At 40.7% G+C, this 24096-nt stretch overlaps 1 protein-coding gene across 1 annotated transcript in view; it reads left to right on the forward strand.

The window, feature by feature from the left end:
• LOC148027179 (WD-40 repeat family protein / beige-like protein) overlaps positions 1 to 24096 on the forward strand; it is a 116419-nt gene that overhangs the window by 74782 nt on the left and 17541 nt on the right. Inside the window, exons 13-22 of the mRNA XM_087691728.1 lie at positions 6024 to 6569; positions 6657 to 6800; positions 6902 to 7402; positions 7579 to 7727; positions 14742 to 14811; positions 14947 to 15030; positions 15313 to 15369; positions 20434 to 20502; positions 20655 to 20741; positions 20827 to 20943. Coding sequence (XP_087547854.1) covers positions 6024 to 6569; positions 6657 to 6800; positions 6902 to 7402; positions 7579 to 7727; positions 14742 to 14811; positions 14947 to 15030; positions 15313 to 15369; positions 20434 to 20502; positions 20655 to 20741; positions 20827 to 20943 — 1824 coding nt within the window. The remainder of the gene's footprint in view (positions 1 to 6023; positions 6570 to 6656; positions 6801 to 6901; positions 7403 to 7578; positions 7728 to 14741; positions 14812 to 14946; positions 15031 to 15312; positions 15370 to 20433; positions 20503 to 20654; positions 20742 to 20826; positions 20944 to 24096) is intronic.

Below are 24096 nucleotides of genomic sequence, written 5' to 3' on the forward strand. Positions count from 1 at the left end.
GTCTATTCTGTGAATGGTGTGATTGTCTTGTTCACCAGGACACTTGTGATCTTTACAAATTTAAATAGCTTTATTTTGATGGGGTTAATTTCAACTGAGTTTAGATTACTGGCACCAAAAGTGGTTTATATTAACAAATGCATTCGGGCTTTACATGCAAGGGATATTGAAAAAGCTCTCACCCCTTATGTGCAACCCCTTTGCACCTACTTGCTTGTGTGCCATTTAAGGGCCTCTTTCTCACTTTCTTTCCACATCTCTTGAGGAGAAAGCTAGGGAGGAGGGGAGGGGGAAAAGGGGTTTTTATTTGGGGGGGTTTTTGTGTGTGCAGGGGGGAGCATCGAGCGAGAGGGAGGAAGCATTGACAGAATTTATTATGATGTTGTTGCACACATAGCAATCAATGGGGAAATGTGATGATATAGCTCTCAGTCACTCACTTTGATAGGGATGTTTGCCTTGTTGACTTTATTCCAATTCTTTGTTTGATAAGATTGGTATGGATGGTGAGATTATTGGTTTGACTTCTTCGAGTGGAGCAAATTAGTGGATCAACCTTTGACCAATTATTCTTTGTTGTTCCTCAAGATAGGGAAGTCAAATGTGGACACATCAGTGACAATCTGGGGATTGTTTGGATGCCCAAAAGTGCATTCTCATCTATTGTATAGAGAGAGACTTGAATGATTTGGGCTAGTTAGATACAATGATTTCTTGTAATATGGTTCCTAGAGACTTGGATATCCTAGTGGCTTTGATGTGGTACTAAAAATTCTGTTGGATTGGATGTCCTCCCGTATTTCGTATTTGAGATAGATTTATGCATTGAAATCTCCAGCACTCTAATAAGACGTGAAACGGAAATCAAAAGGCTTGTTTGTCTCAGAGTAGGACAAGTGGTGATGATTAGTGCGATGCCCAACTTTTTGCCTTTGCTCCTTGGACAAAGAAGTTTTTGGATGGGTTAGTGTAGCCTATTCCATTCATGCTATGGAAGAGACATGGAATTTGTCTAGGTCAAGCTTGGGTCTTTTGGTAGCATGTCACTATGCCCAAGCACATGGGTTTGGTGACTTTATTGGATGTTAAGTGCCATATAACAGCTTTTCAGATGGTTTTATTGCAAGATTTTGTGCGTGTAGCACCCATGGGTAGATATTTCTTGGGCTTTTATTGAGGAGGTTTAGCTTTCCATGGCAATACTCAAATTTAGATGTCTTGGTGGCATGCTCCAAATAAGATGTAAGCCTTGAAAACTGCCTACTTTTTTTTGCTCTTTCACTCAATTGACTTCTCGCAAGGGATCCTACTTTTCACTTCTTGACATCCTTCCAAGTCTAGGCCGGATTCAAACTCTCTATGCATCAAGGTTTTTACTGTCTTCAAGTTGCTCGATTAGCCAAAAAAGTGTTTTTTGCATAACCAATCTAACAAGGGAGCAAGATTGGGTTTGAGGATGGTGCAAGATACTGCAATTCTCAACTACTTTCAAGTTTACTCCTTCCGCTGCATTTGCCAATATTCTCGGAATTTTTTCTTCAAAGAAGAGAGAAAATTCTATCTATGAGACTCCTCGGAATAAAATATCCCAAAGGCAAAATGCAAAGTACAAAGCATCTAGTAAGGGACTCCCATATAACTAGTTGGGGGATTTATAATGCTGGACCATTTGGGACTTGAACAGGAAGAAAGTGCCAAAATGTCATTAGAAAAGAATCTCTTCTCCTCATAGTATTTAAACTGCCTTGTATCCTCTCCCGTTTGCCATGGAGAGTATGCATTGTCTTTGTCCAAATTCTAGAGAGTCTTTGCAATAGGTATGTCCGAAAATCAATAGCTTGGGTACCTTTGGCTGTTCATATGTACCAAGCAATGATGGTAGCTATGACCTTCCATTTGTGACAATGCCTCTGAATGTGTACCATCTATGAGAAATTTGGCACGACAATTTTGCTCACAAAGCTGCCCCCGGATAAGATAGGCATAACACCTTTGTATATCTTCATATCCACAAGCTAGATCTTTGGTGATGACCCAAAACTTGTCCTCCACATAATAGTAATAGAGTCTACAATGCCATGAAATGCCATCCTAAGGGCTCTCCTCTCATTCCCATATGCAATGTCTCAATGTCTTCTCATGGTCCCCACATCTAGTGCAAGGGATAGGGTCTCTACCATAGCCAAGCCAAACTTCTGGGTGCTAGTAACCAAAGAAAGAGCGAAATCTTTATTGATTTAAAATTGCTAAACTCTTAGATTCCTAGGACTATACATTGATTTGGACTAGATTGTGGAGGAATGGATGGGGTAGCATTCTTTGTTTCTAGGATTAGAGGATTTATCTCCATGGTTGGATTGGGCTTTTGTGCATCTTGAGGGTGCCAATGAGGTCTATTAACTTTTAGATTCCTATAAGCTATAGGTTCATATGTACTGGTGTGTTAAACAAAGGATGGAAGAGCATTCCTTGCTGCTAGGATTAGAGGATTCAATTTCCATGGTGGAATTGGGTCTTTTTCGACCTTGAAAACTATGTGAATTGATAAGGAGGAGCCTTTAACAACCTCCTCCTCGCTCACCATGGTCAGAATAGACTTCCACTAGTCCCTAAAAACATTTTTTTCACTTGCATGGGCAAGTTTTGCCAAGTGGTAGTCTTCTAATCCCATTTTTAGTGTTATCTAGCTTATTAAATCAATTTTCAGAACATTACTTTTATAAATTAATTTAATAATTATTCTAGTGCTCAGAAAATCAATTTCATCAATCAATAATTAAATTGGCTAGGACAATTTGTTTTCGAAGTATCCTTGACCTTTAGATCGGCATTAATTAATTAATTAATTCATAGTCTCTAATGTCACTACTGACATTAGTGGCTAATAAATTGGTCTAGGTTGAAATCTGACACCAAGTATCACCTAGTACCTATCAGATATAACTTATTACAACTTTTGCCTTTGACACCCACTGCATTCTCGGAGTCCTTGGCTTGTTACCATGAAATAATTGCCATGTGTGTCACATGTGCTAAACAACCTTCCGCTTTTGCTTAATAACTTAATCAAATATTATTGACGAGATTAAAAAATTTCAAAATTTCACGTCCCTGTGATAGATGTGCTTGGTGGTGAGTCTCCAGTGTCTTGCAATGATGGCTTTGATGTAGTTGTGGGTCCTCGGTGTTGTGGTCTTGGTAGATGGGTCATCATACTCAACGGAGTGAAGTGGTTCTATCTAGTGTGACTTTGGGACATGAAATTGGGGGTGTTTGGTAGGATGGCTTGAGATTTGCATTCCATGCATGTACGAAACTTTTCGTACAATAGTGTTTTGTACGTTCGTTCTGTATGGTTCCATATAGTACTTGTGCGTTTGTGCAATCGACTATTTAAACTAAATGTTTCGTCCTGTTTAAAAAAGTGGCCGTTGCTAAAGTGATTAAACCATTTATTGAGCCTTGTTTCTCTTCCTCATACCCACTCCTGCTCTTCCAAACTTGATCTTTCAAGTTCGACTTCTCATTTAAACTGTAAACACAGGAAAGATCGTGATAATGACAATACTTTGAACTTAAGCAACTTAATCAATTATCACTATGAAAATTAGAAGCCTAAGGGGGAGAGAGAGAAATAAGAGTTGATATTTCGTTGAGAGGGAAATTGGTACCTCACCCTTTATAGGATTTTATTGAAATAAACCATGGGTGCCAAGTGCTTGAACCATATACAATGGGCTTATTTGCTGCAATTTTGAAAAGGAGGGTTTTGAAACACTAATTTTTGTATACCTCAAGCAACAATATTATTTTCTTCTTTATGCTTGGATTTGATCAAGCTAAGTAGAAAGAGCTTCTTTAATGAGTGCTAGATAAGCATGTACAGAGCATGTGGCTGAAATTTCAGCATTAAAGCTTGTTGGAAATGAAGAGAGGGACCTTCAATATGTAGGTGTGGGGCTTGGGTGCTTAAAAGTGGAAAATAGAGGTCATAAATGACAAATGCTTCCTAGAATGACAAGTGTAGAGCAAAATGACTAGTGTAGGGACTCGTCTCTTCAAAATGACACGTGGCCTATTCTGGATGCCACATGTCACTTTTCTAGAGAAAGATAATTCTAAACATTCTACTCTAAAAATGTCTCAAACGGATTAGAATTTGAGGTAGTCGTTGAAGGCAACATTATTTCTTGCGAAATTTTGAAGTCTTTGACGCAAACACAATTTTCATTTGAATAACTTTCAAAAATAGTAGGCTCCTAAATTTTAGGAGTAGCTAAATTTGAATTTAAGAGAGCTTAGTTATATAGGTTCACCAGTTTTTGGTTTGTTTCTTTGATCATGAGTGTTTGGTTTCGTTTTTTGAAACCACTCATTATGTGGGCTTTTAGTCAATGTGACTACTCAAGTGAAAAAGTCTTAGTCTTTTGAGGTTTCTAGTCAATGTGACAACTCGACTAAACTTTTTGATTTCTCTTGGGTATGTTGTTGAAGATGACCTAAATATAATAATAGTGCAGTAACCCTTGTATGAAAAGATAAACATTTAACTAAATTTTTGAAATGTTCATAGAATATACGAATTCCCTTTCAAGGTATATGAGCATCAAATTTATTGGAATTATTTCGCCAATACATCTTGGTAAGAGTTGATAAAAATGTTGATTATATAAATTTCTAGTCTTCTCTCACGTGAGCCCTTATAAAAGGGGAGCCCTCCATCTCATCTCATCATCACAAATCAGCCTTCATCATCATCATCATCATCATCATCATCATCATCATCATCTTCTTCTCTCTTAGCTGAGTGCACCGAATATGGCGAACACCTCTGGCGTTAGGGGAGGCACACGGACTGGCCATCCTCAACGGCCTCGACAGATGGCCTCGGTCGGATGCCCTCACATGCTTTCCACACAAGCACGTGGCCAACTGCATCGGACGGGGGGCACATGGAGCACCCACACAGAAACTGGGAGCAAGCACAGTGGACTATATCTTCGGCCCTCTATCACTTATCCTCGACGTCCAGTCCCTTAAAATATCACCTCGCCCACTCGCAGTGGCTGCCGACCATGCATACCTACAATTTGACATAACCTGCAGGTATGACCTAACCCCCCCAACAAGCAACCCCCCAAGATTCCCCAGGTACCACTTTACCAGGCTAATTGCGAGCGCATACTCCGACCATCTCTATTGGAGCCTGCAAGAAATGAACCCCCACGTACCCCTGGAGGAGATCACAGCACAGTTGGTGGGCACACTATACACCTCAGCTGCCGAATACTTCCCCCACACATCCCCCTCCCCCCACCCCACCATCATCCTTGGGGGAGCTCTCACTTGTTTCTTCCATGCCCGTGATACATACATTGAGGCGTCATGCTTCCTTCAGCCCCTCCTCCTCAATGGTACTATCTATTATCAAACAATCTTCCTTCTGTTTGTATTCTTTCACCTCCTTTTTCACATGTTTTCTAACCACCTCCACCCAACCTTGATACTTGGCTTCAAGCTGGCCTTCCAGATGAGCAACTGCTAAATTCAAAAATATTGTGATATCAACAGTTTACATAAATATCTTATGTAATAGAGGGGAGGGTGTGTGGCTAGGTGCTTATGCTGGCTTGCCATGGTGCCAAGTGTGTGCAAATTGTTCTTTTGTAAACAACATCATTACTGGGAAAATTGAAAATAGAAAATCTTCTTCCAATTTCTCAATGAGAGTTCTGATGCGCATTTGTTATGCTTTTGTAGCTCTTACATTCTTGATGACTAATAATGACTCTTTCATTTGGGACCAAGAAGGTGTGATGATAGGTTGAAGAGATGATGAAAGTTTGATGGTGTAGTTTGAATTTGCATGTCCTCTTTTTCATATGCTTGAAAACCATTTCTATGATTTAGTGTTTAATATTATAGGTTGTTACACATTTAACTTGGAAGAAATTTGCTATTTACATTGTTAATCAAGATTTGACATTATAATATGCGATTCAAACTGTGAAATATTTGGGTAGGCTGCTTCAGCTATGGTTACACCCGAATGGGCTGCTGCATTTGCATCTCCTCCAGCAGCAATGGCCCTTGCCATGGCTGCTGCAGGCGCAGGTGGTGGTGAAGTCAATCCATCGAAGGGTAACCAGCAAAAACGAGAGTTTTCAACATTAGAGAAAAAAACTTCACGACTTCGCAGCTTTGCAACATTCCAGAAAATACCTGACTCACCTGGGAAGGTTCTTCCTCCTCCTAAAGATAAGGCTGCAGCTAAAGCTGCTGCAATGGCTGCTGCACGAGATCAAGAAAGAGCTGCCAAAATTGGTTCTGGCCGTGGGCTAGGAGCAGTCGCAATGGCATCTTCTGCCCAGAGGAGGAGTAGCAGTGATAGAGAGCGGGCCAAAAGATGGGGGATTTTTGAATCCATGAACTCAGCATGGTTAGAATGTGCTGCCTCACATGGAAGTGGCCATGATTTCCAAGAGAGAGAAGGAAATGTTGCAAGTCTCAAGCTGTTCTTATCCCTTCAAGAGATGATGGAAATTGCACGAAGTCTACAACAAACAGAGGTTATTTATTACTCTAGGAATCTTTAAAGGTTTAGAGCATCCCTGGTATGGTTTTTCAGTGAACAAATTGTTGATTACTTTTTGCAGGCTAGACGATGTTTGCTCCGGTTGGCTGCTGATGAAAACGATGCATCAAGGGGAGCACATTCATGGCGTTTGCTTGTACGACATCTTTTAGAAATGGAGGCATTGTTTGGATCAGTTGCTCATCAGATTCTAAAGAACCAAAGAGTAGGACTGACTATTTTAACATTTCATAAGATGTCTGTGGTTTTTGTGGATACAGTTTCAGTAATACATTGACAGAAGAGTTTGCTGATGTTATTGGGCAGACCTTTTGGAAGCTGGACACAATGGAAAACTCTATGAGGATGAGAAAAAGGATGAAAAGGAATTATAAAGGCACAAATCATTATGGGGCTGCAGCTGATCATGTAGATGTGCAAGAAATTGGTGGAAGCGGTGGTGGTGCTTTGTTTGAAAAGGATTCTGAAGCTTCTTTGAGACAAACTCCCGTTCCTCCAGAAGCAGCAAATCTTTTGCCAGAGCAGCAAATTTTTGATGAGGCAGGGGATGACGAGACATTTCAAAATAATGCAAGTGAGCCAGAGGATCGAAGGGATGATCGTTTAAGCGTGTCATCCAAGCAATCCTCTTCAGAGGACCACACTCTCACAGGATCTTCTGTGTTCAGTAATGCCACCTCTGTTGGATCTCCCTTGAATTTAACAGGAAATCCACAGATAGGATCAGCAGATATCAATGAGAAACTTTTGTTGGATATTCCAACTGTCATGGTTCAACCTCTAAGGGCATCAAAAGGGACATTTCAGGTGATTAGCTTGATGTTTCACATTGGCCATGATCCAACCTCTTGAATATGCAGATGAACTAGACATGATGCTTAGAACAATGCTTTGAAGCTTGATCTCAAAAAGATTGCATTTTGGGTCCTTTTTCAAGATGTTACTTAGTTGGAAGCAAGCTTTAACTCTTCAAGCTGTTGCAGGTTACATCTAGGCACATTATTTTCTCACCAGATAATAGCGTTCAACTAGATGAGTCAGAGAAGGAAGATACTCAGGGATCCAAGTGGAAGCCTGGAGGAACAGCAAGAGCTTGGTCTCTCTCCACTTTGAGGGAGGTGCACAGTAGAAGGTATGGTGTTCATGGACATTGTGACAGTAATGAGTTACCGTTCTTGTTTCTTGATAGTTCCTTTTTCAAGGAATGTCTTGTTTTCATTGGAGCTTTATTAAGTAAAGCACTGTAGACTGTTCAGTGCCAGGTGATAATTCATGGCGGGCACTGGATTCAAGGATGTATATTAGATAGCCTTGTATCTATTATTTGTCATCTCAGTGGAACAATGACTGACTTTCATCCTTTATGGCGCATTTTCTCTCCCATTTCTCCTTCTATTTGAGTTTTGATTGGCAGAAGGTAGTAAAGCTCTAGGGTTTGTTATTTTCACAGCCTTGTCAGTCCTAACATGTAGGTGCTACTCAGCAATACTTTTTTTCTTGGTGCTTCAACCACCTCAGCTATGGTTACTATAGTTATTGGAAACTCCTTATAGTTACTGGACATTCCACACATGATGTTGTTTTGGAAGATGTTTGAGCATATTAGGCCTTAGTTGTTTCTTTACCTGTATGCTCTTGTACGGTAAGCATGTGTCAAAATGTAAAACATACAGTTTGCAAGACAAGGTAGAAGTTGAAGCATTTTGCTATCTTTGTTGAAGATGTGGATGGCGTGGTTAAAATCAAGATTTGAAATCTTGGGGGTGGGGTAGGGCATTTAGTTGAATTCATAGAATATTATTATTCTTTAGAAGGTGACACATGGCATGCCACATGGGTGCAGACTTGGTGCCATGTGAAAGAGCACTGTCAAATTAGGAACTACTCATTTTTGGACTTTTAATGTTGCATGAAAACCTATTTACATCTCAAGATTTAATTGAAAAAGAACATGCTTCTTGATTTTGTAATGGCATGCATGCTTCACATCTTCACTGCAACACATGGCTATGGCGGTTGGGTAAAGCATCTAGGTCGACCACTGCGTAAGACCCAGCCTCAATAATAAAAATCGTGTCTTACATCTCGGCCTCATACAAAAGGGATGGCCCTGGCTGATTGCCTGCTAGCAAAAAGCCCCCCACGAGATGGATCCAAGGCTGGGTGCCACATGGTGGAGAATACGGCAGGCTCCTTTCCACACGAGCTGTGCCGTCTTGCAGGACCAGAGGTAGTTCTTTAGGGTTTCCAAGTGCTATTGTGGGCAATGCTTACAACCTCCATCCTGTTGCGTCTGGGCTAGCCAACTCCCAACCGCCAGACCCCCATGTGCCAAAAGCCAAAGGAAATACGACACCCTCCTTAGCCTCTAGCTGTCCCATAGGCGGCGCCAGAACGTTTGACGGAAGGCATCCGTGATGCTGTGCTCTGTCCAATATCTGCTATGCAAAGGCACCCAATCCACGTCCTCTTGCATCAGTTTATGTCTACCAATCGTGGCTGTGTACTTAAAGAACCTCAGTGGCTTCTTGGCGACTGCAGTGGCTGGCTATAGCCACTCTTCAGGGTTCCACTCCAGCTCATCTAGTGGTTTGCTCTCCCATATCCAAAGGTGCCACTCTCGGAACTCCTCCCAGGGCACATAAGGATCTAGACACTAGGTCTTCCCTTGGAGAACAACCACACAAATCCTCCTCCAAGGGAGGACAACAATCTTCTCATCTTGCTGCCCTCTATCAAGGACCAAACGCCCCCCATCCTACACAGTGAAGAAAATCCCGTAAGGGGTATCGCCCACTCTACTTGTCACTTGTAAGGGGATACTTGCCGGTGAGAATCTAGTAGCCCACACCTCACCAGGCTCCATCGGCTCTCGGATCGGGGGATCAAGCTACTTCTAAGGGATCGCTGAGTCAATCTCCCTCCTCACCTCAACTCCTTGCGACAACTTGATGCCCACTGCAAAACTTGCTGATCTGCCATCTTGTACACCTCTCGTCACGTTCTGATAGTACAAGTAGGGCTAGCCTCCCATCCAGCCCCCTTGATGTGGGGGTACTTGCCAATGTGTATTTTGTCCTGATCTCTGACCTAGGGGTTCCAGACCACCGGCTAGCAGTCTATCTCCTCCTAACAACATGGGGGCCTCTGAACTAGGGCCTTACGAAGGCCTTGCCACACATGAAGTAGGTTGTGGAGGAAGGAAGATTTGGGTGGCGTGATCTTGGTAGTCATGAGTTAGAGTCCAACTCTAAGTGCATTGCTTTTATTCAGGGCTTTTGAATTGGGTTCATTGTGCTTGTTTTTTTATGTTTTCACTAGTCTTTAGTTTCAATGAAGGCAAGTTTCTTATTTTTTTGTGTGATTCCCATGTGCCATTTTGGTGATTAGAGCCCAGCAATGGCTGCATTGCAATCAGTCATTCATGCTTTTGAAAGCATCAGCATGACAAAATCGATCTTCATGCAAGCTATGGACCATGGTTATCAATGCAACATCTAAAAATTGCCATGCTCTTGATGTTATGTGCCTTTGGTATGGGCGGCCAATGGTTTAGCTTCTTGCTGTCCTCAAGTATCCAATAGAGAACTTGAGATTGTTTTTGGATGTGCGATGCATATCCTTTTTTCGATGTCGCCTGCTAGTAGCACGATCCTCAGTGTGATGCATATGAGGCTGATCATGGGCATCAATTTGAGGTCAGAACTGCTAGCAGTTGAAGTACTTGGACTCCCCAATTGCTGATTTGAATCTGCAGCTGATTGGAAGAGGGGCAGTGATGAAATGAAGCACGGACGTTGGCATTAACTCCTACGAGTGTGTGTGTCTAAGGATTACAACAACCACAACTTTGGGACTTTGACAGCACTTGTTTTTGAGAGTCCAGCCAGGGCAAAGCTGCATGGTCATAAAAAACATTTCTGCTGCTGACAAGCATATTTCCTTTTGAGGTTGGTATAATCTGTAACCGTTGTTTTGTATTAATTGCCTTTTATTCTAATCTTTTTCTAGAGATATGTACATGCCCTATTCAAACATTGTTTGCACATTGGATTGCATCTAGCCAACCCTAAAGCATTCACCTAACCATTGCCATCAAAAGTTGTTGGGTTTGACTCACGCCTACGCTCACAGAGGAGTGTTGGTGATCCTCAGTAGGACATGGGGGGTACTTTTTACTCTCCTTATGAGGTTTTTTCCCCCCAGTTTTATTCTCCTTTATCCTATGTGCTTATGTGACATAGTTTGGGCAATTATCGTGTTTTACACCTTTCGGGTGTGAATACACATTAACAATCATGCAACTTTCAAGTGATGCTTAATTCTAGTAGCAATCGACACTTGAGTTTTACATAATGAAATCTTCCCCTTAGAATTTAACTAGAGGTATCTGTGAAAGAAACTACTAGGGTTTACATTGAGGACACACAGAGTATAGACCATGACAGAAACACAAAGAGACAGACATAGACACAAAGGGCAAATCTTAAACCCTAAACATAAAACTCAAAAACTCAAACCCTAAATGCAAAACTCAAAACTCAAACACAGAAACTCAAATATAAACAGAAGAAGGGAGATTGAGAACACAACTCTGAAGTGAATAAATGCTGTAAATGAATGTAAGAGTGTACAGTGTGCTCAAGAGTAGAGCAATGTCGGAGTGTGACGTCCACTGAAGACGGATCCCAAGTCTGTGATCACTAGTTAGAGTGTAGGAGTGCTCAATAGTGAATGGCAGCAGATTGGTCACCAAAACGTAAACAGAAGAAGGGAGAGAGAGAACACAACTCTGAAGTGAATGAATGCTGTAAATGAATGTAAGAGTGTACAGTGTGCTCAAGAGTAGAGCAATGTCGGAGTGTGACGTCCACCGAAGACGGATCCCAAGTCTGTGACTACCAGTCGGAGTGTAGGAGTGCTGAATAGTGAATGGCAGTAGGCTGGTCACCGAAATGCAGCAGCCTGGAGGCTGGAAATTGGTAAATGCAGTAGTGTACCACCGATTGGAGGTTGGAAATTGTGCACAGTCTTCTATAAACAGCAGGCTGAAACAGTGTCTGAGAGTGCCAGTGCTTGCAATGCTGAAAACGCAGGCTGGCTGAACCTGAAGATGATGGACAACAGGTTGAACAACAGTCTGGGACAGTCTGGAGCAGTCAGCAGCAGCTGAGAGCTGTCGCCTACAGCAATGGATAGGTCGAAGATAATGTGGCTCTAATCGATGATGGTTGGACAATAGATGGAGGTGGGCTGTAGGTTGGAAACTGGGCGCCAACAACAGTAGAGGGTGTGTGGGCTGGTGTAACTTGCAAACAAGGATGATCGCTGAATGGGGGCAGCTTGTCTATTTATAGATGTGGAAGGGCGTTCCCAAAATTAGGGTTTCCACTAAACTCTCTCGAATTGCTCCCCGTTTTAGGGTTTCCATTGAACGCTCTCGAACCGCTCCCCGTTTTAGGGTTTACTCTAAAAGAGCATTTTTAGTGTGTTTTGGGGTTGTTTAAGAGGCTAATCAGCAAGTAATGCATATTTTAGCTCAACAATGTCTAGATTTTGGGGTCTCTAACTTCCCAATTCTTGTAACCAAGTTTCTTGGTCTTAAGTCAGTGTTTCTCAAGAGACTTATCTTATTTCTATTGAATTTGGATAGAACTTTTTTAGGGGAAAAAAAAAAACCTATGGTATCACGGTTGGTAAAGGGTTGCCATCCACGCGCGTGACTCCTTAGTGACTCTCGTGCTCACAACTCCAATTGTTACTTCCACGTTAGCGGGGCTATTTGCGATTTCCGCTTTTGAATTCTTTTTCTTCGGGGCCATGACAGAATAGGGACGAGAGTAGAGGTATGATAGAATAGGATAGAGTTCTTCAGTGTCTTCTCTTCTCGGATTAAGTTGGATTGTGGTCAGCCACTGCTCTTTACAAGGCTCTGCATGCCATCTGTCTTATGAAAGCTAGAATCCCAAGGGTTGCAGCTTCAATATATACAATATATAATCATGAGGTTCTTGTGGTGGTGTATGCCTTAAATGTGGATGATCTTTATAATCAGGCCATACTTCAAGATTTCTGGGTTGACCATTACTGGAAGTTTAAGTTGTACAGTTTTGGACATAAGAACAAAAATTTTCCCTTGTCAAATCCATTATTTTGGGTTTGTTTCCAGGGTCTTCTTTAGACAGACCTTGAAATGGCAAAACCTATGGTGAATTGGCATGATGATACTTTTGTACATCATATCTGCAGTTCTCTTTGTCTGTATCCTATTACATGTGATATATAAAGAACTTGGCTACAATTGCAGCTCCGCTACATGATTTGACTAATCAAAACTAGTTCAGATGGGTTGAAATGTAATAACCGGAAGAAGTCTGCGAAGAAGATTAGATGGGCAAATCTCTTGTTCATTTTATACTTCGACAAGAAAAATTTCTCCAAACAAAAGGAATGAGTTGCTGATGCTTTGTCCCCCTGATCAGAAGCAGGTTCTAGAATGACTAGATATCTATTTGATATGACTAAAATGAAGGACTTATTTGCCTCCTTATTGCATCAAGACAGAATTCTTGATGAAGCAGAAATGACAGCTGTGTCTTAAACGTTTTTAAATTAAAGGTATGGAGGGAATGTCATATAATTCTTGTATAATGGGAGAGGAATTATGGCCACCACACAAGCATTGGAGAGATTTTACTCTAGTCTTGCCTTCTAAGGAAAATGAGAATTTGAAAAGCATATTGGTTTGTTTAAAAGTAGAACTTGATAGGCATAGAACTCCAAGGTTACCGAGTTATGTAGTATCCTGAAACAGCGTTTTGGACCTCAACACCATTTCTGAAATGTTTTCAAAACTCCAAAGTTCGGAAACTTGTTTTGGGATTGTTGTAGAGTTTATGAAAATAAGTCTTTCTTTAGGGGGGAGAGGGATTGAACTTTACCCACTTGTGTTTTGGTTTTTGGCTGATAGGCAATGTGTTTTAGTTCTCAGCTTTCAATTCTAGCCTTCAAAAAACACTTTTATTGCATGTGTTGCATGCCTATTTCTCTTCATTAGAACTATTTATAGTGAGAGGGTGGAAGTAGTCACACAGAGATTTGCATAACTAAGAAGGTAGTACTAACTCTCAACTCTTGCCAATAACATGTAGCTCCTAAATAGTGACAAAAAAGCTTGAAACCCTTAACTTTTGATATAAGAGATGGGTACGTAAATAAATGGAGACAAGATGAGGACAAGTTCATGTGACATGATGGCTTGGAGTTTTATGTAAAATCTTAGCAAGTGGTGTTATGTGCGTTGAAATATTAAAGTACCTATGTATGGATTTAATGCTAAAATGCAAAACTCCCCCCCCTGTTTCCAAATTGGCCGAGACTCTAAAACTGCGTTTTTTTGCGATTTCTGTTTTCCTGTTTTGGAAACTCCTGTGTACTATGCTTAGTTAATGTGATTGCTATTTAAACTTGGAGAGTACTGCTATGGATTTTAGTGTTAAAGTCTTGATGCTATGTGATATGGTTGGGTACATTTAGTAAGGTGACTTATTTCCCTCAAAGTAACGAAGACACAAAACTTTGCACATGTTGAACTTTTTATGGGACAAATCTTGAAGCTTAGGGACTTCCCAAGTCAATAGTTGGAGATAGATCTCTCAAGATTCTCAACCGGTTGGATTGACAGGACTCATTTTTTTTCCGCATCATATAATTTGGAGACAAATAAATAGAGCTAAATAACAAATCTTCAGTACTTGATCTGTCGAAATTCTATTGCCATGGCTGAAATGTGATGGGCAATGATGTACCATCTTGCTGCGCAATGGAAAATGAAATGACCATGTCAATAATTGAACCTGACATTGCAAGTGCATATTGATTGCACGTATATAACAGACATTAACGGAGGGACCTGGTATAAGAAGACCATACTCTTATTTGATAGGGCTAAATGTGTTCATCTAAGAAATGTTTGATCTTGTTCTGTGTATACGCTCTGACTTGCATATACTCTTTAAATCAATTGCACATAATTTAAAGAGTTTATGTGAATATAACAATGAGAAATCAAATACTAATAAAACTTGGATGTTACACTTTGAATGTCCTATGTGAGGATCTTTTCTGAGCTGCTTTCAGAATGCAGATATCTGCTTCGTAAAAGTGCTCTGGAGTTGTTCATGGTTGATCGCTCCAATTATTTTTTTGACTTTGAGGTATTTTGTCGTTTTTGGTAGCAAGTCCAGTGCTTCTCTCTCAATACCAGTGCTCTTAATGTTCAGAACATTGAAAATATGCTTTTCCTATCGGACTCTTTTGTGTGAACTTGTAAAAACTTTTTGTTGGTGCAGACTGCAGAGGGAAGAAGGAAAGCTTATAAGGCCCTTGTACAGGCTCGTCCACCATTTATGAACAATATATATGCAGGAACACAGGTAGCATTGGCTGATAAAGCCCTTTCCAATAATCATTTGTCTGCATAAACTATATTTGATTGACTTGTTTTGCCTCATACTTGCACTGCATTTGGTTGAAATCTGTCACAATGTACTGATATCAGCAGTAAGTCTGCATGTACTGATAGTATATGTGTGTGACACTGAAACTGAAAAAGTAATTGTTTTGTTGATAACATGAGTTTCAGGCTTTCAGTTCTTGGATATCTTTAGTGCATTTCTTTCTGACTGGGACTAACAAAGAATTATTTTGCTCATTAGCGACCAGAACAGCTGCTAAAACGGACACAATTGACTGAGCGTTGGGCTCGTTGGGAGGTATCTTGATTTATCCTTTTGATGTTAACTATCTGTGCAAAATTTAATAACAAGAGTGGCTTTTATTTTTTCCATTTTGATATTTAAAAGATTGAGATAAAAAATCGGAAAATCTTACGGGGTGTCTCTTGAGAATGATTGTGCATATGTGAGTTTTCAAGTATCATGAAATGAATGGAAATAATCATGCTGAACAAAATTTAGGTTGATGATGCAAGATGTTCATGGCATACTTCAAATGTTGCATAAGACTTTGATGATGTAATAAAGGTGATTTTGGAAGGTAATGAAACAATTCTTGTGGTAGTTTGTATCTAGTGTAGACCTGGTAAGGGTTATTTGGTTGGGTCCACTAATGCGGATACGACAATTTAATTGACCTTGACCGATTGGAAGAGTACAAAATTTTTAATTCTATTTTGTTTATTGTGTTGGTGGGTCCCCCAAAGAAAGAGTTAAAAAAGAGACCCTTTATTAATTTATATCATACTTGCCTACGGACTGCTACAAAAGGAAACTAAGTGAGGGGACCTGGTGCTCCCTCACTAGACATCACTAACATAAAACTCTAGGGTAGAACATCCAAGTGTATGAATGAATTTTAGGTAACTAAGAAGCAAGCTTGATGGTCTTCAAAACACTGGTGTGAGAAATAATCTCTTCTTGTGCTTTGGGCTAGTTGCAAAGACAAAGTCTCTCACTCTCCTCAGTTGCACATCTAATGCATGCTACAAAAACACTGCCAAAGCCAGGCCAAGTTGATACTACCGGACTCATATGTGCTAGAAGGTTGAAAAGGGTGTAATTCTCCTTTTCCCAAAGCTCTTATATTACTTAGAGCTCATCTTGGTAGTTGCTTTGTTGTTTACACTCTTTGACTTGGAGTTTGTAGCCCTTGAATGCATTAACAGGTTTAGTCATGGCCAATAGCTGTGACAACTTAGATTCCACCTGTGATTTGGCTGTAGTAGCTACATATTTAGTGGGTTGGCAATATTAGCAGTCAAGAATGACTGCTTACTCAGATCTCTGGACAGATTGAAAGTAAATGTTTGCATAGAAGTCTTGGGTGTGGATTTGACAGTGATCTTGGATTACTGTTGTTTTTGGGCTTTCCATGTTTGGCACAAGGTCTGAGGGCCATGCAATAATGGTCCGATGATCTTGCACACAAGATGGTAAACAGGAGTGAATTGAAGTGCACACTCCACTCTGCCTATGGGAACCATGGAATACTCCAAATTATTGAAAAATCCTCCTAGAAGCAACTTCTCGACTTTGCTGGCCTGGAAGGAGGAGAGCTTGTGCTCTTGACATAAAAGAATGCAGATGCATCCCGCAAGGGCTGGTTGTAGCTCCTACTAAATGAGTAACTTCCTGGGGCATCATATTCTTAGAAGATGATGAAGAGGGAGAAGTGGTTGCTATGTGGTGGCTGGTTTAGAAATTGAGCTCCACTGCCCTATACTAGCACAGGGCCATAGTAGGGGAGTGATGTTCTCCCCTTGAACCATAGACTGTGCCTCCATGAGCCAAGCTGTGAAACATGCCTCCATCAACATGAAGTATAGAGTGGCTTTGACGAGCAGCCACTCAATCATGTCTAAGAGGAGGCACCACTGCTGTGTATTAAAAATACTGAGGTGAGGGAACTCTACATTAGATCTCCAGTTAATGTCCATCATGCATTTGGGCCAATGCTCTGAAAGCTGTTTGAACCCTACACCTCCCAGCCACTGGGACACCTGCTTGTGATGTGGTTACAGATGACCGTCAAAGTGTGGATTTGTAGGAAGGAGTAGTCGAGTCCATTTGAATAAGTACGCCATGCTATTTTGAGACTTGCAAGTCACGAAGATTCCCACCTTGGAGTGGAAGTGGGAACTCCCCATGGCTTGCAACTCTCATTTACAAGGGAGACATCAAGGGGTGATGATACTCATGATGGGGAGGGGGGACTACTGCATTGGGGTTCTGTTGTGATGGGGTATGGCCCTTCTTGAGGTGCCCTCTCTCTACTATTGATGTAGCTTGGCTTGTGTTATGATGAGGTTGGTCTCTAGAGAATCCATCGTTGCCCACTGTAGGGTGTGGCTCATAGAAACAGGGAATGGCTGTTTTGGCCTATAGGAATGGCCTAATGCGCTCCAAACCCTCCAAGGAGGTGAAACGGCGAGGGAACGTTCCGTGCCGTTGCCAAGGCCGTTCCCTACCGTTCCCTGCCGTTCCCTGTTTGGAACGGTCGTTCCAAGCCTGTTGACCGAAAATTGATGTTTTTTCTGGTTTTTTCTTTTTGCTTGGGTCACACTCCTACCACACGTTCACCCATCTCCATTGCCTAATGTGCACACACTAGTCTCTCTCTCTCTCTCTCTCTCTCTCTCTCTTGGGTTGAAGATTCAAAGTGTCAAGACAACCCACAAGCTAATTAGGAGTCCATGCAAAGTTCAAATTTGATGCATTATCAACTCTTGCAAATCACAATCAAATTTCAGCCTATCTTCAATTCCAAGGTATTCATCCATTTATATTAATGGGCACCTCTCTTAGCTTTGCACCTTATCTAGTCTCTACTTTTCAACTCTTGCCTACTGTTGCTAAGCTACCCACGCATCCAAAGAAAACTGATATGTCTTTTTCTCCTTCCTCTACTCAGGTTTATGAGCTGAATTTGATGTGATAGGATGACAATTGGTGTTCAATTGTTGACATTTGCATCCCATAATGATATGCTAATTCTCACTAACCCCCAGTCTAAGGGTCAATGGAGCTTGGGGACCACTCCACATTGCAAATGGCCTAGCCAATTTAATTATGGATGGACACATTTAATTTTGGGTAGGGCCAAAAGGGCTGAAATAAATTTCTAGGATTATTTAATCCTGAAAAGTAATTAAATGGGGTTAGATAATGTTGAAAAATGGGTTTAGAAGGCTCCCAATTGGCAAAAATGTCCATGCAAAGTGAGAAAACGTTTTTGGGGATTGAGTCTCAACCATTCAGTTAGTTTTAGAGCTAGAGAGAGAGAGAGAGAGAGAGAGAGAGAGAGAGAGAGAGAGAGAGAGAGAGATTTTGATCAGAGAACAACAATTTGCTAGCAGACAGCCATCTAGGGGCCTAAGCAGGCAAGGGATAGCAGGGACGCACCTTCCAGGGGCTGGCAACAGCATTGCTGATCAAGTGATAGCATTTTGGAGAGTAGGTGATTGCATTAAATGCAGGCTGGAGCAGGTGGCAGGCAGAATTTAGGGTCTTCTTGCGAAGAAAATCAGATTTCTCTCTCATCTTGGCTTTCTCTCACCTTCTTCAACCCATTCTTAGGAGATCTCAGCATTTCTCAGCTATTTTGAGTAGATATCAGCCAAATTTGGTGGACAGCAGAGAGCTCTTTGCTGTAAACCCTAAATTTCTGTAGAAATTAGGTTTTAGCAACCACTTTGGGATCCGTGCCAACAGGAGAAGGCATCGTACACTGAAATCAACACCGGAAATTCGTGGAATTGACAAGGATTTCAGATGCGAGGCCATCCATTGTGAATTGGGGCAACATTTGGCTAGTTGGTGGTTCAAGATTATTAAGGTAAATTGTGCATTTCAATTTATGTTTATGTGCTGATTACTGCAATTAGGTGCTTAATGAGGGAATTACCACCCTCTCCAAGAAGAAAGACTAGTTTTAGTGAGAGTCTAAGGTCGAGACACTGAAGCTGCTATCCCAAGGAACCGTGCAAGTAACTCCATTTATAGACCCCAAAGGGGAGCTGTTGATGAGCTCCTATGTTGCCTTCATTGAGGTGAGATGAACCATGAAACACCTTGTTCCATCAGCACCAGCTTTGTTATGTGTGAGGTGCGAATGTGCAAGGTAGGATGGAGCCAATCTTGGAACTGTGCCAGCGAAGGTGAATGACCTTCGACTTGTTCAAAGACTGTGGTTTCCTTCAACTCCTCCATGGCACATATAATTTCAAGCTGTTCCTTGGAGAGAACCACATGCATGAGTAAGATTGTGGTGCACCTGGATGTTGTGCCAGCATTGGACCAAGGGTTGCCATCTCGTACATATCTCCTGGGATCTATTGCACAAACTGCAATGACCTGGGGGGGATGCTGCCACAAAAGTGGGGAAGTAGAATAGCTGGTCTGTTTGGTGAGAAGAGGAGGCAGACATTCAGGGTCTAAATCAAATCTCCATAGAGGTCTCCTCTGGAAAACTGAATATCTTATTTCCTCTTCACCACAAGTGGCTGGATCTGAATCTATGTAGTATGTACAACTCTTGGTCAAAATGGTCTTTAATCCTGATGCTTTGGGAGAACAGCCTGTGCTTTTTCAAGTTGGCATCCTCCCATATAAGCTTCTACTTTCTCTGACATTTTGATCTGTTCTATGATGCATCATGGTGTTGTCAAGTATGCACTTCATTGGCATTGGTTGCTGCTGTAGTAAGATCAGAGTCTCAAGCCCTATCTTCAGTGATTGAAGTTTTAGCTCTAAGCAAAGCAGAAGGACCACATGCAGCTTTCCATGATGTGGGTCTTTTCTAATGCTCCTCCTAGTACACATGCGCACATGCACATGCACGCACGCACACACGCACACGTGTGTGGCTGTGTATGTGCGCGTGTGTGCACATGTATACATCTATACATATATGTATATATGCATATCTATATACATGTGTATGCATGCATATATATAGATGTATATCTACACACACACACACACACGCGCGCGCGTGCACATGTATACACCTATACATATATGTATATATGCATATCTATATACATGTGTATGCATGCATATATATAGATGTATATCTACACACACACACACACACACACACACACACACACACACACACACACGTATGTGTGCGCGATAGAAACTCTTTGTATCAATCAGTGTGAGCTTTATAATTGTTTGCAATAATTGCTTAAGTTGTTCGTGAAGCACATACCTTGCATTGCATGTCATTGTCAAAAGTTAGAGAAGCTGTGATTACAGCAGTGCGAGAGTTGGCAAGTAAAGTTTTAGCATTCTGATGGGTATGTGTGTTTACAGATCAGCAACTTTGAATATTTGATGCAGCTGAATACACTTGCTGGAAGAAGCTACAATGACATCACCCAAGTATGCGTATAACTATGAAAATAATCTGAAGTTGATAGTTTCAATTACAATATCTTGTTTGGAGTTGATTATAAACTGCATAATGAAACTACAATATCTTGTTTGAAGTTGATTATAAAAGTATAATGACACGCCTTCCTTCTTATGATCAGTATCCAGTATTTCCATGGATTCTTGCTGATTATTCATCGGTGTCACTTGATTTTGACAACCCTAATATTTACAGGGACCTTTCCAAGGTAATATGTATAATGCCTTCAATCTCTCTGGCTTAGCTTTGCGATGGACAATGTACTTATCTCCTATGCCCTGTTTTTCATACAGCCAGTTGGAGCCCTAAATTCTAGTCGCCTGGAGAAGTATTTGGAACGATATGAAAACTTTGATGACCCGCTGATTCCTCGATTCCATTATGGATCACACTATTCTAGTGCAGGCACAGTTGCGTTTTCATTTTCCCCTCACTCCGTCTCTCTCTCTCTCTCTCTCTCTCTCTCTCTCTCTCTCTATGATCTTCAGGTTGCAAAAGGGGAAAAAGCAGCTCTCCAAAAAATAAATATTAATGTAATATGGGTTCTCATTATTGGTTCTTGGCTTCATGTTATGGCATTTCATGTGTTGATTGTCAACTTTAGAAAATACTTTCATGGCGTCCACAGTCAAGACCTTAGCTTTTATATGAATGCAATATAACTTTTGTTGTGCATATAGCTTGGCTACTAGATGTCTTCTGCAGGATATTTCTTGATGTGCCTGTATTCAGTCTGAACAGTGTTGGCACACATACAGCTCCTAGGTGCTATGAAGGCTAGATGTAGTCAAGCTTTTTAAGTAAACACATATATAGAGCTCAGACAATGATCAAAATCAAAGTGGTATCAATTTTCACTGCTAGCCCTGAGGAACTGGATTCCTGTTGTATCCTTCTAAACTCAGTGGCCTTCTAAGGCAGATGGGGACAGCCGTGCCTTCTGAGAGCAGGGATAGGCAGATACACCCAGAGGACTGGATATGTCAATTATGCTCTCAAAAGGCTGAGTCAAAGGAGCATTATATAGGCTGTGTCACATTATATTATGAAATCTGCAGGATATACCATTGCCTTTTCCTACAAGGCCTTCAATCTCTGTGCCATGTCATGTAGTTTGTGTATTAGAGATGTTTGGGTCAAAGGTGAGAGTTAAAAGAGTGAAAATTAGTGTTTCTCTGTTGATGAACAGCAATACATTGATATGATAGTGAGGAGAAGTAGTTCTCACCGTCATAGGATTATGTAAAGATGTACATGCACACATGCATCACTTATTGTGCAATAAAAATAACTAATTATCATTCCAAAAGCAAGAGTAAAAAGAGGGAAAGTTAGCGTTTCTCCATTGATGAACAACAATACATCGATATGGCTTTTTTTTTTTTTTTTGAAATGGAAGAAGAGCTCGAGGAGGTGTCTACACATGCATATTTTACAAACATTTCATGATCATACTGTCTTGCTGATTGTGATTGTTTGTATCGACGGATCTAGCCTATACTTGAAGGCATTAATGATTTGGGAGCCGGACGCTCATATGATTGAGTTCTGGTTATAGATGTCACCAGGTGGCGATACTTTTTGTAGTTGCTTTCCTTATTTAGTTATATAAATATTTTATTTTTCTTTTCTTTAGTTGCTGTTGCTTTTTATCCCTAGAGCTCTCTTGGATTAAGCCAGAATCTTTGCATGGTCAGAAGAGGCAACCATTGGGACAAATTGGACTAATGGTTTGTTTGAGCCTTGGGACCTGATTGAATGGGAACTGAAGAATAGAATGCAAGTGGTTTGGGACTATGTGCTTAGCCATTGGAGATGGTGCAGGACAATGAGCCTGGCCAAGACAGAAGATGCACATGTGAGAATGCTCACGGAATAAAAGTCACTGTAACTGAGCCACATTATACTTTTTGATGTGGTTGCAATGATAAAAGTTACTTAGAACAACTTGAAGAATGCAAGGGTCACCATTCCTAAAATTTAGGGAGTTACTTATTTTGGACCCAAAATCTATTCGTGTTATTATCTTCTTTTTTGCACGAGGATTAATTCTTTGGTCCGTACCGAGGTCAAATTTTGCACCAATCATGGAAAATTTTAGACTGGAAGGTTTAAATGGGAAAATTGTTACATGTATGCCATGTCACAATTTGGGCACAAATTCCCAAAAGAGAGTGAACATTAAAAAAAAAACATAATAAGAAGGAGGGGCGGATTTGAGCGTGAAGTTTTTCGGGACTGAGGGTAGATTGTTGCAAGTACATCAGCTATGGAGAGTACTTCTTCGTCTCTAACTCATGTACGGAGATAGAGCTTGCTCCCTTTGGTCAACTCTCTCTCTATTCTCAGGTAAAATGCCTTGCATGATGGACTGATTCCATCGAATGTACAGTTCTGTGTTTTCTTTGCTCTTTTGTTGAGGTTAGGGAGTCACTATCCATGTTCAGGAGCAGCTGATTGCTTCTCCAATGCAGGAACTAAAGAAAGTGATGACCACGCCACATAGGAACAATGCTTTCAACTCTGATTTAGTGCTGTTTGTGGGACTATTTTACTACTGGAATGATGCCAGGGTCAAAGGGTTTGTAGTTCAACTGGTATGGAACAGATCTAGAATAGAATAAGGCTGAGAACATGTGAAAAACAGTAAATACAGAGTTCTGCAGATTGGAAATTTGCACTTGAGTTATTGAGTTATGGTCACAGAAAGTGTTTTTTTACTTGGGATGTTGTTCTGGATATTCTGTACTGTCCTTATGCAGCTAAAATTTACTCAGAAAAGTTGAAATCCAACTGTTTGGAACATTTCATTTTTGTAACTTTCCATCTTTTAATTGATAAAGAAATACCGAAAGGGGCGTTGAACTTCAAGGCCAATATGGTGTTGAGCGAGGGAGTGAGGCCTCTGTTTGTGTATGTATGTAAAAAGACGATGTATTAATTGAAGGGACTATCGCTTTATGCGAGTCATAGACCGGTTTCAATAGACATCCAATTGGATCATGTGTATACACCCATATCCATGTTTAAGTTCCTACCATTAACATATTGATATATGGTTATTCTAATTTGTAACAGTTTGTACTAGTAATTGGAGTAGAATTATAAATTCTATCATACTTTAGGACCTTGTGATGACATGGCGTTTCAGTGTTTTTCCCATTTCAAAAAATTACCATTTATGATTCTGTTTGCATTTCCATTTCCAAGTTTTCCATAATTATGGAGTAGATACCACATGAAACTTTCTTTATTCTTCTAGTTCTCTAATCTTAGAGCTCATATTTTGATTATACTATATGTTAAGACATCGCCCTCAATTACACGATGTTTAGGTCTCATAGGCCATTTTGGCCTTTTACAGATGTTAATATAACTTACACTTTTTTTAGTAATAGGTAATTGTATTAATTACGAATAAGTACAAGAATACAAGATTATAAGATGTAGGATGTCTCTAGGCCATTGAGCATAAACCGGATACAACAAACCTCAATAGGTACTCTCAGAGTCATCACGATTAAAGTACAAGAAACTAGATGGGCTAGATAGGGGTGAAGAAA

This window comes from Lygodium microphyllum, chromosome 13, assembly GCF_053477565.2.
Source record: "Lygodium microphyllum isolate KBCC chromosome 13, Lygodium_microphyllum_v1.1.10, whole genome shotgun sequence".
NCBI lineage: Eukaryota > Viridiplantae > Streptophyta > Polypodiopsida > Schizaeales > Lygodiaceae > Lygodium > Lygodium microphyllum.